The sequence below is a fragment of the Aspergillus pseudoviridinutans genome (genome assembly GCF_018340605.1).
Source record: "Aspergillus pseudoviridinutans IFM 55266 DNA, scaffold_1, whole genome shotgun sequence".
Taxonomy (NCBI): domain Eukaryota; kingdom Fungi; phylum Ascomycota; class Eurotiomycetes; order Eurotiales; family Aspergillaceae; genus Aspergillus; species Aspergillus pseudoviridinutans.
In genome coordinates, this window is record NW_025091281.1 from 3732375 (window position 1) to 3746601 (window position 14227).

Consider the following 14227-nt stretch of genomic DNA (forward strand, 5'->3'; position numbering starts at 1 on the left):
TGATTCAGTAGCAGCTCCTCCAGTCGGCACTGTGAGCGGGAGTGACCGGGTAGCTCCTCCTGTTGGTGCTGTTGTTGGGAGTGATTCAGTAGCAGTTCCTCCAGATGGTACAGTAACTGTATGAGTTGCAGGGGGAACTCCAGATGGGACAGTAACTGTATGAGTTGCAGGAGGAACCCCAGATGCCATAATCGCAGCTAGGGATGAAGACAAAGCTGCACTAGCTAGACCTGCCGATCTTAAGGCCTCCGGGGGGGGAAGCTGGCCCAGGCCGGGTTTGGGGGCTGCTATCGCACCATGGAGTAGCATCCATGCTGCTGCTGCGAGTGGCAGAGCCTGCCTCCCAGTGTGCATCTTGTTCACAGAGCAACCACAGTAGGAGATAGGGGAAAGCAAGAGAAAGAGATGGCTCAGGGTTATGAGCAGCTATTCGATCAGCGAATGGTTTGAAGACATCCTTGAGGATCTAGGATAAGCACCAATTATGTACCCGACCTTGAGTTATGATGAGGTCTGTATGTCATCCAGCGAGCGTGCGGTATCGGGTCTCACTGGAATGATCACGCTGGTAAGCTTCCAGTTCTTGATTCCGGACGTCCTATTGGAACTTGTCGGAGCATTGCAACCACGGTCACTCTAGCTGACCATCATTCTGATGCTCGTGCCTATATTCAACGATATCTATCGAGTTGAACGATAAATAACGTGGATGCGCTTCCAAAATTGGACGTGGTCGTCTCAAGGTATTATGGGGACAGAAACCTTCGTAATCGTCAGGGTAACCCATTTAAACAAAGATAACGAAGTCCGTCTCAAACAGATTGATTATCCTTCGTATAACAGGTACATGGGCTCGACTTGACGTTCGAGCCGTTGGTATGTTTCCCTGGTCCAGTCGCATTGTTTCCAGGAAATGAATTGCTCGCTTCTGTCCGGAATAGCTTTCCGGCGTCACATCTGGATCATCTCATCATCATCTTGCACCAAGCTGCCAGTAAGGCGGCCAGTCGCGCAATTCAGAGAATAGCTATTCCCACAAGATTCTTTTCCGCGCGTACTGGAGTGTAAATTGGTCGCAGGTTGCCTTCCATTCGTCCTTCCGTAACTCCCATCAATTTCCCTCTGCAGCTGCTGCTGCATCTAAGGTGATTTTGTCGGGAGTAAGCACGCCGCCAGACGTCTTAATATTCAATTGAGACCGGATTCAGTAGACGACCCATGGTTGACGCCAGCCAACATGAATTAATTTCGCTGCAGTGACGCATGCGAGACCGAGGGCATAGCAGCAAGTTGTAAAGACAATCAGACCCCAATACTCTCCATTGCAACGGCTGAGAATCTCGCCTGCAATTGGAATCCCGGTGAGAGTGCTAATCCAAAGCTCAGTCAGCCATCAGAGTGCCAAAATGGTACAATAAACAGGCAAGAATGTAGTATGAGCTCACCCGAAGCTTACGATGGTATATGCCGTGGCATAGTATCTCCCGTAATTTTCAGTCTTGCAGAGTTGTCCAACGCAGACTGGCGTAAGACTGATGTTGCTGCCACTGGCGAACCCAAATATCACGCAGTAAACGATCATTAAAGGAACGTTGTCGCCAGCAGGAAGCCAGAGACACGCGTTGCACACTAGGCAGAGAGCCACTGTGACAATCAGTGTGTTGAAGCGACCAAGGAAATCTGCGATGAATCCCGGGATCGCTCTTCCTAAGACCGAGCCCACGTTGAGGAAAGCTACCATTTGATATGACAATTTTGTAGAAACCCCGTGGGCCAGAGCATACGAAGAGATATAGCTGATCGGAACAAAGAGGCCCCATTCAATGAAGAAGATGCCTGCTGTTGTGAAAGCGAACTTGGGATCTCGGAAAATCCGAAAATCAGGGAGGACGTTCTCCTTGGAAGCCGGCTTCTTAGGCAGGCGCGACTTCACCAGCAGGCAGGATCCGATTACCAAGATCAAACAAATCAAGGCAATAACACGGGTTGCCCATGCCCAGCCGATCTTGGGAAAGAGAGTCTCCAGGACCAGTGGGAAGACTATTCCCCCAACAGAGCCTCCAGTAGAAGCAAGACCAGTTGCAACGCCGCGTTTCTCATTGAAGAAATGGCCGACTGCAGATATCGCCGGCGTAAAAATGAGAGAGGCTCCCGTTCCTCCGGCGACTCCAATCACGAGCATAAAATGCCAGTATTTAGTGCAGAACCCGAGGGCAATCATCATCACAATGACTAAAACAGCGCCAGCAAGAACAAGAAATCGAGGCCCTTTCGCATCGAAGACCGGGCCGATTTGAACTCCGCAAAAGAAGGTCAAAAACGAGTAAACGCCAAATATCCAGCCCACGTTGCCAGGGCTGTATTCTTTCAGCTGATGATCTTGAAGATACGCCTGAAATGTGCCGATGGTGTTGACCAGACCAAGGGACGCAAAAAGTCCCATGAAACTTCCGAATACCACCAGCCATGCCTCTAAACCGCCTTCTGGATATGTGTTTCCCTCGGCATCGGTTGTAACCCGACTCACGGGAATCCGATATTCCGAGGCATCTGAAGGAATATCATTGATGCACTGTGCATAGCCTCCTTCTTCGAGCATTCTGTTTGTCTGGTGAGTCGAAGGTAGGCCATGTTGTGAATTATGCTGCGTCGATGACTCAAGTTTTCCTGTCTCGCCCACTAAAGGATTTTCAGAAGCTGCATGAGGCACGGTCATTGACTGTTTCTCTGAATATGGGAGTCGTGATGTTTCCTGAGAGACTGGCTGGCTCTCCTTAGATGTGTGGTGATCTATCTCCCCAACATTGGCGATGCCAGAGGTTTTGGCGTTTGTCGACATATCAGTGTAGGTCTCAGGCCGAAGTGGACAACAGTTAACCTTGTCCTCCTTCCACTTTCTCCTCCTCTAACGTCTCACAGGCACAGTACCTTCCTCCTCGTTTCGAGTGATTTGTGGACGAGAGGTGTATTTTCAGTGCGGGAGAGCATAGAAGGAGACAGGCTATCTATCCAGTTGGGATTTAGCAGTGGATGCAGGGATGCCTGATGGAAAGACTCCCGACAAAAATCGAGATTGCGAAAAGTTGGGGTTTGATCTGCTTAGCGCTCTAGGACCTATGCTCTAGCTTGGACTAAATCGTCAAGTGGAGGTTTCCGAAGAGTCGCTCACTGGCGGGAAGGCTCCTATTGGCGAAAATTTTGTGGCTCCAGTTAGCTTCGATCCTCTGGCCATGGCGAAGACTAGCATAAGAGAAGATGCTAGACACAATCAGGAAGGTCAACTGAGAGCTTGGGAGCTTTGGCATGGCCGCTTGAGTCGTTTGCTCTCCAGGCTGTAGAAAGACGAATCACCATCCATATGGGATTCATGGTTTTGCTGACCCCTCAGCACAAGTGCAGGAATGATCAGTAGGGCAAAGCAATCCAAGTAGATCATGTATACAATATTGGACATGGAAATTGCAGGTAAGGGAGTAGATGAGGCTACTATGTTGCTGCGATTGTTGGAGTTCTGTTACTTCTGTGTTGTATGGACAGGCTGACTGTCGGAGACTGCCGAAGGTTGGATCTTCCTTTGTTTAGCTCCATAGGTGCTGTTACATACCTTATCCACTGCATGTCCCCGCTTCAACAGTGATTTTCTGATAATAAAGAACTGGACGTGTGGGAAATGAAAACAAAAATAAAAGATGAGCAGAAAAGGATATTAGGGTAGATGGGGGGAAAAAAATGGACTCGCGGGGAATCGAACCCCGGACCACCCCCATGCTAAGGGGGTATTATACCACTAAACCACAAGCCCAACTGATACTAGAGAATTGAATTTTAGAGTCCTAAGGCTCAGCGGAGTTGCTAGTCGACTTCAACTCCAGAAGCATACATCTGCCACCTCGTATGGCCTAACTAAATGTCCCGGATCTTTGTCATCTTCATCTTCACCTTTACTGTGAAGTTGTACAAGCCGACAAAGTTAAAATTACACATAATTGGCCTCACTTTGCGCATTGGTTGTGGCTGTCATGCCTGGAGACTACTGCAAATTTAGGTATTCTTCCGGCTCATCGATTGGGAATCTGCCCTTATGCAAGATGAGTTACTGCAAATGTTGGATAGTACAAAACGTGTTATCAAGTCGCTATGAAGTCCTCAAATGGATGAGATTGTGAAGGGTATTGGGCAGTGTCATCCCATATATCAATGACTATGTAGAATGGTAGAACTCAGTTGCTAGTTGAGTGTCATCTATTGGGCTTGTGGTTTAGTGGTATAATACCCCCTTAGCATGGGGGTGGTCCGGGGTTCGATTCCCCGCGAGTCCATTTTTTTCGCTTTGGTTCAAACGCCCCCAGTCTCTGCTTTAGTGTCAGATTGGGTGTTCCTTGTTCGTTTTCTATATGATTCAAGCAGGACCTGAAAAATGCTGAGAATTGCATCTTCTGCACGCCATCACCACTCTTCAAGTCAACAGGCTTGGCCGGGTGCATGTACATCCCGCTCATCCTAGGACTCAGACCTTTGTTAGAAGGAATGCTTACGCAGGCCGAGTATATCAGGACTAGTTTCGTTAGGTCACAAGGATTTTTTATGATTACTATGTCTGTTCTGATGGACCTTTTTATGATAGCCTTTTATGCGATATATGTAAACTCATGTCACACTGCTAGCTCGGCTCTATATCCAGGGATCATGGCTTTAAAGCGTGACCTGCTCAGTGGACTTCTTTTTATAATAAGGCACTAGCAGTGCTTGTGATATGATTATTCGAGCAGATACTCATCGAATCGATGACCATCTCCTGCAATAGCTCAAATCATCCATTGACCCTTGGTCCTAGTCACTCGGTACTGATCACCAAACAACCACTGTGGCTGTAAAGAATACCAGCAGGACAATAATACTGCAACTGTCGACGAGACTACCTCGGATATCCTTCCAGCCTCCCACCTCGGTGCTACCATAGACAGACACATTCATCCCGCAAGGTACAACATTCGACTGGGTCATGATCATCAATTGCTGGTGCATTACAATCATATGCTGCTAATTCATCTTCATCCGTCTCCTTTGCACCCAGTCCCGTTCATCATAAGCGCAAAACGACCCTCGTTAACACGCGCCATAGATGCATCATTCAAGTCTGACTGTAGTGCCTCCTCATCCACAGTCAGACATGTCTACACCATCCTGATTCCGCACGTTGTTTTTTCAGGACAATTGCCCTGTTCTTACTGGCATATGGTGATCATCCTGCGTCGATGCTGCTAGACAATGGGTATATAGTTTAGTATTGTTCAGAGCTGCAGTCTTGCAGGGTTCAGTCCTGAGAACGGAGATATGCTTCGCACTATAGAGTATCAATTATCTATACAGGTTGATGGATCAGAGGCTTGCGTGTAACGGCCACTTAGTTTATCGATGACTAGCAACCATTTCATCCAGGCAGGGCAGCTAGCCGGTGTACAGACTGGAAATGCCCTCTCGGTAGTGCTGGACTGTTATCCAGGCACTCAACGTTTTCTTCTTTTCGGGTTTATAAAGCGGTCTTAGGACGGTTGGTCGCCAGGGGAGAAGATAGAATCCTCGGGGTCAAGTCACTGGTGAGTTACCATATGATGTACCTACCACTGATGACGGTAGGGGTCCCAGAAGACAGGGAATGGGATGCTATATAGGCACCCGAGCATCGGAGATCTTCCCAACTATATATTTCACGAGGAATATGGTGTCAAGGACACGGGAGTCGAGAATCACGCTGGGTTGTCCTCGGATCCGCACAGATGTACACATATAACAAATACTCGGCTGCCCAGTCAGTCAACATATCATAATTTTTATCTTTGCTCGGTCGACGATGTATATCAGGTCAAGCCTCGTAATCCGATTCTGGCCATGTGATATATGCAACAAGACACCACAAGATCCCAATTCCAATTGAACAGAAGCAGGCTTCAGCAGTCCCAAGGGTTCGGCCAAAATGATTGGACTTTCAGGATTGGTTGCTTGTGACGCTGATCTCGTAAGGAAAGGGATACTATTGACCTCTCACAGTTGGCATGGGATAGACTCCATTCCGGATGCAACTCAATTAATTAATGGGTTTAACGGGAAGAATATACGGTCTTGGAGGGCCGAGCAAAAAAAGCTGGACTCGCGGGGAATCGAACCCCGGACCACCCCCATGCTAAGGGGGTATTATACCACTAAACCACAAGCCCGACTTATTGAAAGTTCTGTCCACTTTTGACTATATATGAAAGACCACATACTGAAGAGGTCAAAGAGGCATTGAAATGTCGAACTATATGTTTGGTGGGATCTTCCCCATTCCTGCTCCATTTGCAGCGAGCATTGGAGCGAACCAGACATTGATATTGTCCTGTCTACCTTATTCAGCCGTCATTAACTTTCAGTTCCCTGCAGCTTTGCAGATGGCCACTTTCTACATTCTCCCCTGGACCCCTGCTATGTATGATATTGTGTGCTCAGGTATCACTCTTCGACTTTCTTTAAGGCTGAAGAGGGTGGCCTATATGTGCCCCTGGGGCCAACCATTGAGCTAGGTCACTTGCTAAGATAGTAGGGCATAGTACCTATGAATGTTCATAGTAGCCACCTTACTCTGTCAAGTGAGTAGTCGTACTTGACTAGCACTGTTTAAGGCAATCCTACCTCCCCTTGGTCCTTGCAAGTCTCTGGGAGTGCCATAGTAACCTTTCTGGGTAGAGTTAGCCCCTTTATTATTGGATACCACGTGTATGGGAAATACAGGGATTGCGCGATATTAATGAAGTACGGTCATGGTTACCCAGGCCCATCGGTTGTTGGGAAAGAGGGTACGGTACCTGTTGCACTGTCGCCGAGCCAAAATACCTCTAACTATGTCCCTCGTGTGGGACAACAGTCCATATGCCTTCGATGCACTGGCCTGTCTGACCTTATTCCTAGGTGTCGCGGGTGCTTTCATGCTGTCTGATCTTTGATCTGACAACTAGATATTCTTCGCAGTTACAATCCAGCTTCACGGGCCCGGTGTGGGTAACTGTCTGGCCATCATACTATCTGTGATGTACCCATCTGCTTATTGTTCTAGTTAATCGAGTATTTCGATCGTTGTAGTATGGACTGGCACGTGTCGGTAAAATATAAATACAATGTCACACACGACGCACAGAGACCAACATCCCTGCACCATGTATGTAAACATCTCCCAAAGACTGGCTCTAGTCAGTACCCTGGCTAACAGCATTAATATTAGGTTAGAGCAAGGCTTGTCCTGCTGTGACACTCCCATACTTATGGTAAGAACCAGTACTTAACGTGGGATCAATACCCACTGATTCACAAGATCAAAAAGATTTTCGGGTGTCAACAAAATGGGCTTGTGGTTTAGTGGTATAATACCCCCTTAGCATGGGGGTGGTCCGGGGTTCGATTCCCCGCGAGTCCAACTTTTTTGTTTTTCTCCTTTGGATCTTTTTGGGCCCCACATGGGAAGCAACGGGCAGTGCATATCCAAGTGAATTCATCTAATGGCAGTTAACGACTCGCGCCATCCCATCCCTAAACGGGCAGGTGGTTATCGAAACCGAAATCAAACTCAAAAGAAGCAATCATTCAGTGGTTCGTCATTATTGCCACTACCAAAGTACCAAGGTAGATATCTAGTTGGCAAGCATCGTATTAGGAGGCTGAATTACGCCAGACAGGTCATTTAATCCTTTGCAGTGCAATCTAATTTGTCTCTTATCGGAAAATCCCTGCCTACAGGGTTACATCGGCCCACGAGATAAATGAACCTCGGTGGTGTAAGACCAAAAGAGGCGGTCAGCTTGCTGTCTGAGCGATCAAAAGTCTCTCCTATCTACCGGTAGTTGGGTCTACTCAATGCGAAGAAGTTGTCTACTAGTAGACGTTTCATATTGACATAGCCATCATAGCAGAGCAGGAAAATAATGTACATACGGAGCACTCCGAATGCAAGGTATCAGGTACATAGACATTCTCCAGGTCATGGAAACCTTCCGCCCGAGAAAGCTTAGCCTCCCAAGTAAGCTCAACACTATCTTCTCCAAGATAATGACGCTCTCTCTTGCTCATGCAGATCGGCCCCAAAACAGGATCCATCTCCGTCGGAGGCCTTCAGCAACACGAGCGCATCATTAATTCAATTTAATGTCGCTAGACTAGATGGCAACCTGCACGCCGTCATTACTATTACCAACACAAATTGGATAAGGAACGAAACAGGAAAAGCGACTCAGGATCAGTAGTTTACTCTCCAGTGGGCCGCAGCTGGCTGGATCAAAGCACCCCAGCGAATCCATCGGCTTATCTACGGAGTATTTAGGTGCATATCAGGACCTGAATCGGATCCAGTACTAGTCTAGTGGCTGCTTTGGCATCCTATCAGATAGCTAGGTGTCGGTCATTATCTTTAATCACCCTTTCCAAGCGAAGTCCGTATCTTCGGAGATGCGTCTCCACACGAGCCTTGAGCTTGCACGCATTCAAGCTCTGCCCCGATGGCAAGCGTTGGCTTCCCCTCTTCTGCAAAATGAACAAAACCCGTGATTGGTTACCTCCCGAGGCTTGAATGTGATTGTTGGTTGATAATCACGCATCCATGTCTTAACGTTCCAACTCCGTCAGCCTACACGCACTCTCGCCAATAGGTGAGAGGGGCCCCTGTTGAAGGCTGGAGTGCTGCAGCATTCGATTGTTCTCTGAACTTTCCATGTCTCCCGTCTGCCTGGCGATAGGCTAAAAGTACCTTGTGCTTTCCCCGCTGTCGAACTTAGCGCGGGAGGCATGGCTATCGTCATATAAATGCAGCCAGTCCTTCTCGGTGAAATTGGGACTGGTCTTCATCTGTACCTGCAAACCTCCGTTTCCCTTCCTTGATTTCCCCCTTGCTTTACCTGGTCGAGATGTTGTTCGGCTCGGTGGCTTCGACTACCCTCCTGGCCCTCTCTTTGTGCGTCGACAGCGCGTCTGCTGCAGGACATGGACGGTTCGGTCAGAAGGCTCGTGACTCGTTGACCAAACGAAGCTCGTCATCGTTGGTTACCCACAAGCCAGAGACTCGCTCAAGCCATAAGGACTTCCGGTTCCTGAACAAGGATACGAAGCGTACGTATTTTGTGTTACCTGCGTCGGAATTGATGATCGTCTGATCTTAACTACTGCCGCAGCCTATCGCGTGGAGAGTCTGCCCGATGTGAAGTTCGACATTGGTGAGATGTACTCCGGCTCAGTCCCTATCGACAAGGGCAACAAATCCAGAGAGCTTTTCTTCATCTTCCAGCCCACCATTGGTGAACCTGTGGACGAAATTACCATCTGGCTCAACGGAGGCCCAGGCTGCAGCTCCTTGGAAGGATTCTTCCAGGAGAACGGCAGATTCACCTGGCAGCCGGGGACATTAGCCCCAGTTGAGAATCCTTACTCATGGGTCAACCTGACCAACATGCTGTGGTATGTCTTTCCTTTCTATGCCGTTGTGCAAGAGATTACGAGTCCGGTTTCTGATGCGCCTCGACTGTGACAGGGTCGACCAGCCTGTCGGCACGGGTTTCGCCACCGGCACGCCGACTGCGACGTCGCAGGAGGAAACCGCGGAAGACTTTATCAAGTTCTTCAAGAACTTCCAAGAGATTTTCGGCATCAAAAACTTTAAGATCTATGTCACCGGAGAGAGTTATGCGGGACGCTATGTCCCTTACATTTCCGCCGCTATGCTGGACCAGAATTGCACGGAATATTATGATCTGAAAGGTGAGCCTCATTCTTGATTACCTGAGCAGGTATTGTTGGTCTCATACTGACCATATTTCCTTCAATACAGGTGCCCTCGTCTATGATCCATGCATCGGCCAGTTCGATTACGTGCAAGAACAAGTGCCTGCAGTGCCATTCGTTCAGCAGAACGCCAACCTCTTCAACTTCAATGCAAGCTTCATGGACGAGCTGGAAAGGCTTCACAAGTCCTGTGGCTACGAGGACTTCATCGATGAATACCTGGTGTTCCCTCCCTCAGCTGTCCAGCCTCCCAAGATGTTCAACCTCACGAGCGATGCGGAATGCGACGTTTTTGATATGATCAACAACGCTGCCCTGACTGTCAACCCCTGCTTTGACATCTACGAGATCAACCTGATGTGCCCTCTTCCATGGGATGTTCTTGCCTTCCCTACCGAACTCGTCTACCAGCCCGCCGGCGCCACGGTCTACTTTGATCGTGAAGATGTTAAGCGTGCCTTGCACGCTCCGAGCGTCAAGTGGGCCGAGTGCTCGACCCAGTCCGTCTTTGTGGGTGGCTCTGGCGGCCCCGAGCAAGAGGGTGACTTCTCCGCCAATCCCATCGAGCATGTCCTCCCGCAGGTGATCGATGCGACAAACCGTGTGCTTGTCAGCAACGGTGACTATGACATGATCATTTTGACCAACGGTACCTTGCTCTCCATCCAGAACATGACCTGGGGTGGCCAGCTGGGCTTCCAGTCGGCTCCCAGCACTCCGATCACGATCACTCTGCCCGACTTGCAGTACGCCGACGTCTACGCTGAGAACCACATGTCCGGGGTGGACGGTGCCCAGGGTGTCATGGGTGTCCAGCATTATGAGCGCGGATTGATGTGGGCAGAGACCTACCAGAGCGGGCACATGCAGCCCCAGTACCAGCCACGTGTGACATACCGTCACCTGCAGTGGTTGCTGGGCCACATTGAGTCTCTGTGATTGTCTGTATATATGTGTACATGATGAAGAATATGTAAGGTACAGATAAGGGCATCGGCTGCTCTGACCGACGTAAATAGCAATGATTGATGAAATAATACGCTATACTCTGCGAGGAAAATCTATCCTGTAACCCGAATTATTCCAGGAATACATTCCCTGATTGGGTTTTACTGAACCTTGTCAACCAGTTTAGCTTTCACTCGATGGCCGATATCAAACTTTTACCCGTCCGGGTAACGTATGTTGACTGATAGTGGTTCTCAACGATGTAGCCGTCGGCCGTTTCCTCCCTGAGAGAAAGTGGGTTCAATTGGCTAAAGCAGATATTCTTTCACATTAGACAACAATCTACGATACGTGGTACGCAATTGCAAAGTGAACATCCATATATGCTGAAGCTGAAGTGGAGGAGAGTATGCGCCTATAGTCTTACTAAAAGGGCCCAGCTCCATCCACGTTCCTTCCCCATAGTCCACAAATGTGATCAAGGGACGCCACACGCTTAACTATATCATGGACGAGAATCTACACCATACACACCTTCAAACCATAATCGATGAGATACGAGCACCTATGGTGTGTATGCATGACTTGTGAGATACGCTAGCCGGAGTAGATTATCAATTGGCCACTCGCCTATCCTCTGCTGAATATGGACCCTCAGTAGTATCCATCTACGCCTTGTACATAGTGTACCAGTGTAGTAAATCGTTTGTCTATCCACGCAAGTAGCCTATTCAGGAAACAAGGTACGTGATCACAAACTATATAGGTCGAGCCTAGTGTTTAGTGTAGACAGACTAGCTGACGCGATTCATTAGAAGGGAGTCTCCATAATTGTAGAGACCTGTAGTATTATTTTAACCCGCAGTACTCCATAGTCTTGCTAGTCAGATAGCACTGGCCATCCAACTGTCTGCCTGTTAGGCTGTTACTGGCCAGAGAATTACAGTTTAGTTAAGAGAAGACATGTACAATTTCCAAGCTGGAAGAAGTAAAACACCGTCGCACTCGAAACTCGTCTAGCCTCGGGTCCCTGGAAGAAGAAAAAAAGAGGCAAAAAAAGAGGCAAAAAAGAGACAGAGTAAGAGCTGATTGGTAGTAACTGCGACAAGGTAATATTGGCGGTTTGGTTGCGAATAAGACGCATGCGGAATGAACTAATTGATTTGCCATTTGCCCAGCAGACGCCAAGCTCTAGAGACGATCGATACCGGATATGGGCAGAGTTTCCTTGGACGCTACCTTAGTCTACTACAGGGATGCGTATTGTTGGGTAATATGAACAACATTAGCGCTGCATATTGAATCTTCAAGTTGTCGGGAAATCCTGATAGCTCAATCGCATGGAGAAAAGGTAAAGTCCTGGTACCTAGTACCTTATCACTATATCCCTATTACGATATAAAAATGCATCGTAAATGAGTAAAGGTAAGGTACGGAGTACATTGCTGTACCGCCCTGGTAATACCCTTAGGTTGCAGCCTTTGGGTAAGGTACCGTACCAATTTCCTACCTTCCCACAGAGTGGGGATGCGGCAAACCTTGTCCTAGGCGGGATTAGCGCGGAAAAAGAGTTGCCGATGACGTAGATTATCTACAAACACTTTAGCACGTGGGCTTCAATCATCAGCATCGAGAGTTTCTGCGAACCATGGCCATGGATTAACCTAATACTCTGAACTCTGGCTTGGATGGAATAGATGGATCCTGATTGAAAAGAATGGCGTAGGATGGCAAAAGGAAAGACAAAAGAATGCAGAAAGTAAAGAACAATAAGAACAAGGCACAAGACCGCCCACTGTAAAGTACTGCAAAATTTTTTTTTGACAGTGGCCTGATTGGTGGGGGCGGTCAGAGCCGGTTACTTTGATATCAGTTATGTACCCGTGCCCTTGAGTCAGTGCCACTGCTGAGAGGACCGGCTTTATACCCTCACTGCATTTCTCGGACAAATGAGCACTTGACGGCTCGGGATCGGGAGAGGGGGGTTCGTATCACCCATTTCCCTTCCTTGCTTGACATGCAGCCATCCCGACGAGAACAGTCATGGATGCTCTGTTATCTACCCTGCAGGAGAAGGTGATATGTGCTTATCAGGCTACTCCAAGCATAGTTACTGGTATGTAATTTGGAACTTCAGGAGGTTGCTGTCTTCCATCTCATGCGCCTTGCAAGGTTGGCACTTTGACAGGGTAGACACCAACGGAATCAGACTAGTCCATGAAAGGATTAGTTGAAACTTCCAATCAGCAGCCCGAGGCAAGCCACTCCTTTTAACCAGACCGTCGTCCCCACCGCTTTCCACAGCCGGTTAAGGAAAAGAAAAAAGACCCCCGCTGCCCCACACCCTCACTATACCACAGCCACTGAGAGCTTAGACGTCGTCGCTTTTGGCTGGTGCGTTATACAGTATCTTACCTACAGAGACCTGGGTAAGGAGACTTTTTCCAGTTTAGTCTAGATAGTGACATATCCAGCAGCTGTCTTATCTTGCTCCGATGCATTTCCTGTTTAAAGATAGGACGGAATAGTGCGAGTGTAGGTAGCATGATTCCGAAAACCAATTCTCGAATGCCTGTCTTTTGAGAGAGGCAGCTCCCTGGCCATGGTACGATGCATGACACCTTTAGGTAATATTACGAGATTAAACCACAGTAGGTAATAATCTAACCACGTTCAGACCCATCAGCCCCATCGATACCTAGGGTAGATAGCCTCCCGTGTGCCTGCTGCAACCTACCAGAGGACTGCCTTGCGAAACGCTCAATCAAAATGCATCCTGCTCATTATGATTATTGCATTTTCTTTCTTCTGATTGGATTGTTGGCTGCGGGACCGTCGGTTTTATCCCCTTGAGGCTTTGTTTCCCCGTCTTTCCTGGATTGTCCGATCTACCAGCGGACATGTTCCAGTTGCCTCTGTTGAAGTCCCCCGTATATAGATGCTGGGTTGCCCACTAATCTGCGACGACATTGTTTCTCTCTCTCCAACTTCTGCAGTTTTGCTTTCCTTTCAACCTCCCCCTCATTCGTCTACCCTGTCACGAGCAACCAAGGTGATAGCTGATCGTTACAGCTTCTCTCGGTTGACTCTTGCCCAGCTCAACTTATCCACATTTCCCTTAGGACTGTGGTTGTGTTACATTCACAAGCCGTCAAATTCCACTCTGTGAGACGGTCTTTTCTAAGATTGTCGAGTCTCAGTATCTACGCTTGGTTTATATATCACTCCTCACATCCTACGGCGAATCCTTACGCCTGTGACAAAACAGCATATTGGCCTTGCAGCTGTACGGTGTAGGATCAGCAGCAACAGCAGCAACAAACCCACGAAATCTCGTCTATACGCCCTCAGTGCCGTTTTCGGTCGAGTATCACGTATCATTGTCCCTTGCGACTGGCCTCTGAGGATTTCCTCCCGAAGTAGAGCCCGTGGACGAATATCCTCGTGTTCGACCGCCATTGCGCCTCTTTCTGGCCCTGAG

General features: G+C 48.4%; 3 protein-coding genes and 4 non-coding genes across 7 annotated transcripts in view; 3 read left to right on the top strand and 4 right to left on the bottom strand.

The window, feature by feature from the left end:
* Positions 1-354, bottom strand: part of Asppvi_001286 (uncharacterized protein) — a gene marked incomplete at both ends in the record, with an annotated part of 1299 nt that extends 945 nt beyond the window's left edge. The window contains one exon of the mRNA XM_043297587.1: positions 231-354. Within this exon, the coding sequence (XP_043153522.1) occupies positions 231-354 (124 nt within the window). The remainder of the gene's footprint in view (positions 1-230) is intronic.
* An 850-nt stretch (positions 355-1204) lies between these two features.
* Positions 1205-2839, bottom strand: Asppvi_001287 (MCT family MFS transporter; the record flags this gene model as incomplete). Its single annotated transcript, XM_043297588.1, has 2 exons — positions 1205-1370; positions 1446-2839. 2 exons carry the CDS (start codon positions 2837-2839, stop codon positions 1205-1207), a joined length of 1560 nt encoding a protein of 519 aa, XP_043153523.1.
* An 891-nt stretch (positions 2840-3730) lies between these two features.
* Positions 3731-3802, bottom strand: Asppvi_001288. The gene has a single exon. It is a non-coding gene; the product is annotated as a tRNA-Ala (tRNA).
* A 445-nt stretch (positions 3803-4247) lies between these two features.
* Positions 4248-4319, top strand: Asppvi_001289. The gene has a single exon. It is a non-coding gene; the product is annotated as a tRNA-Ala (tRNA).
* A 1824-nt stretch (positions 4320-6143) lies between these two features.
* Positions 6144-6215, bottom strand: Asppvi_001290. The gene has a single exon. It is a non-coding gene; the product is annotated as a tRNA-Ala (tRNA).
* Positions 6216-7375: 1160 nt separating this feature from the next.
* Asppvi_001291 lies at positions 7376-7447 on the top strand. Its single transcript has one exon. It is a non-coding gene; the product is annotated as a tRNA-Ala (tRNA).
* Positions 7448-8927: 1480 nt separating this feature from the next.
* Positions 8928-10737, top strand: sxa2 (putative pheromone processing carboxypeptidase (Sxa2); the record flags this gene model as incomplete). Its single annotated transcript, XM_043297589.1, has 4 exons — positions 8928-9129; positions 9192-9474; positions 9548-9774; positions 9845-10737. 4 exons carry the CDS (start codon positions 8928-8930, stop codon positions 10735-10737), a joined length of 1605 nt encoding a protein of 534 aa, XP_043153524.1.
* Positions 10738-14227: the final 3490 nt, after the last annotated feature.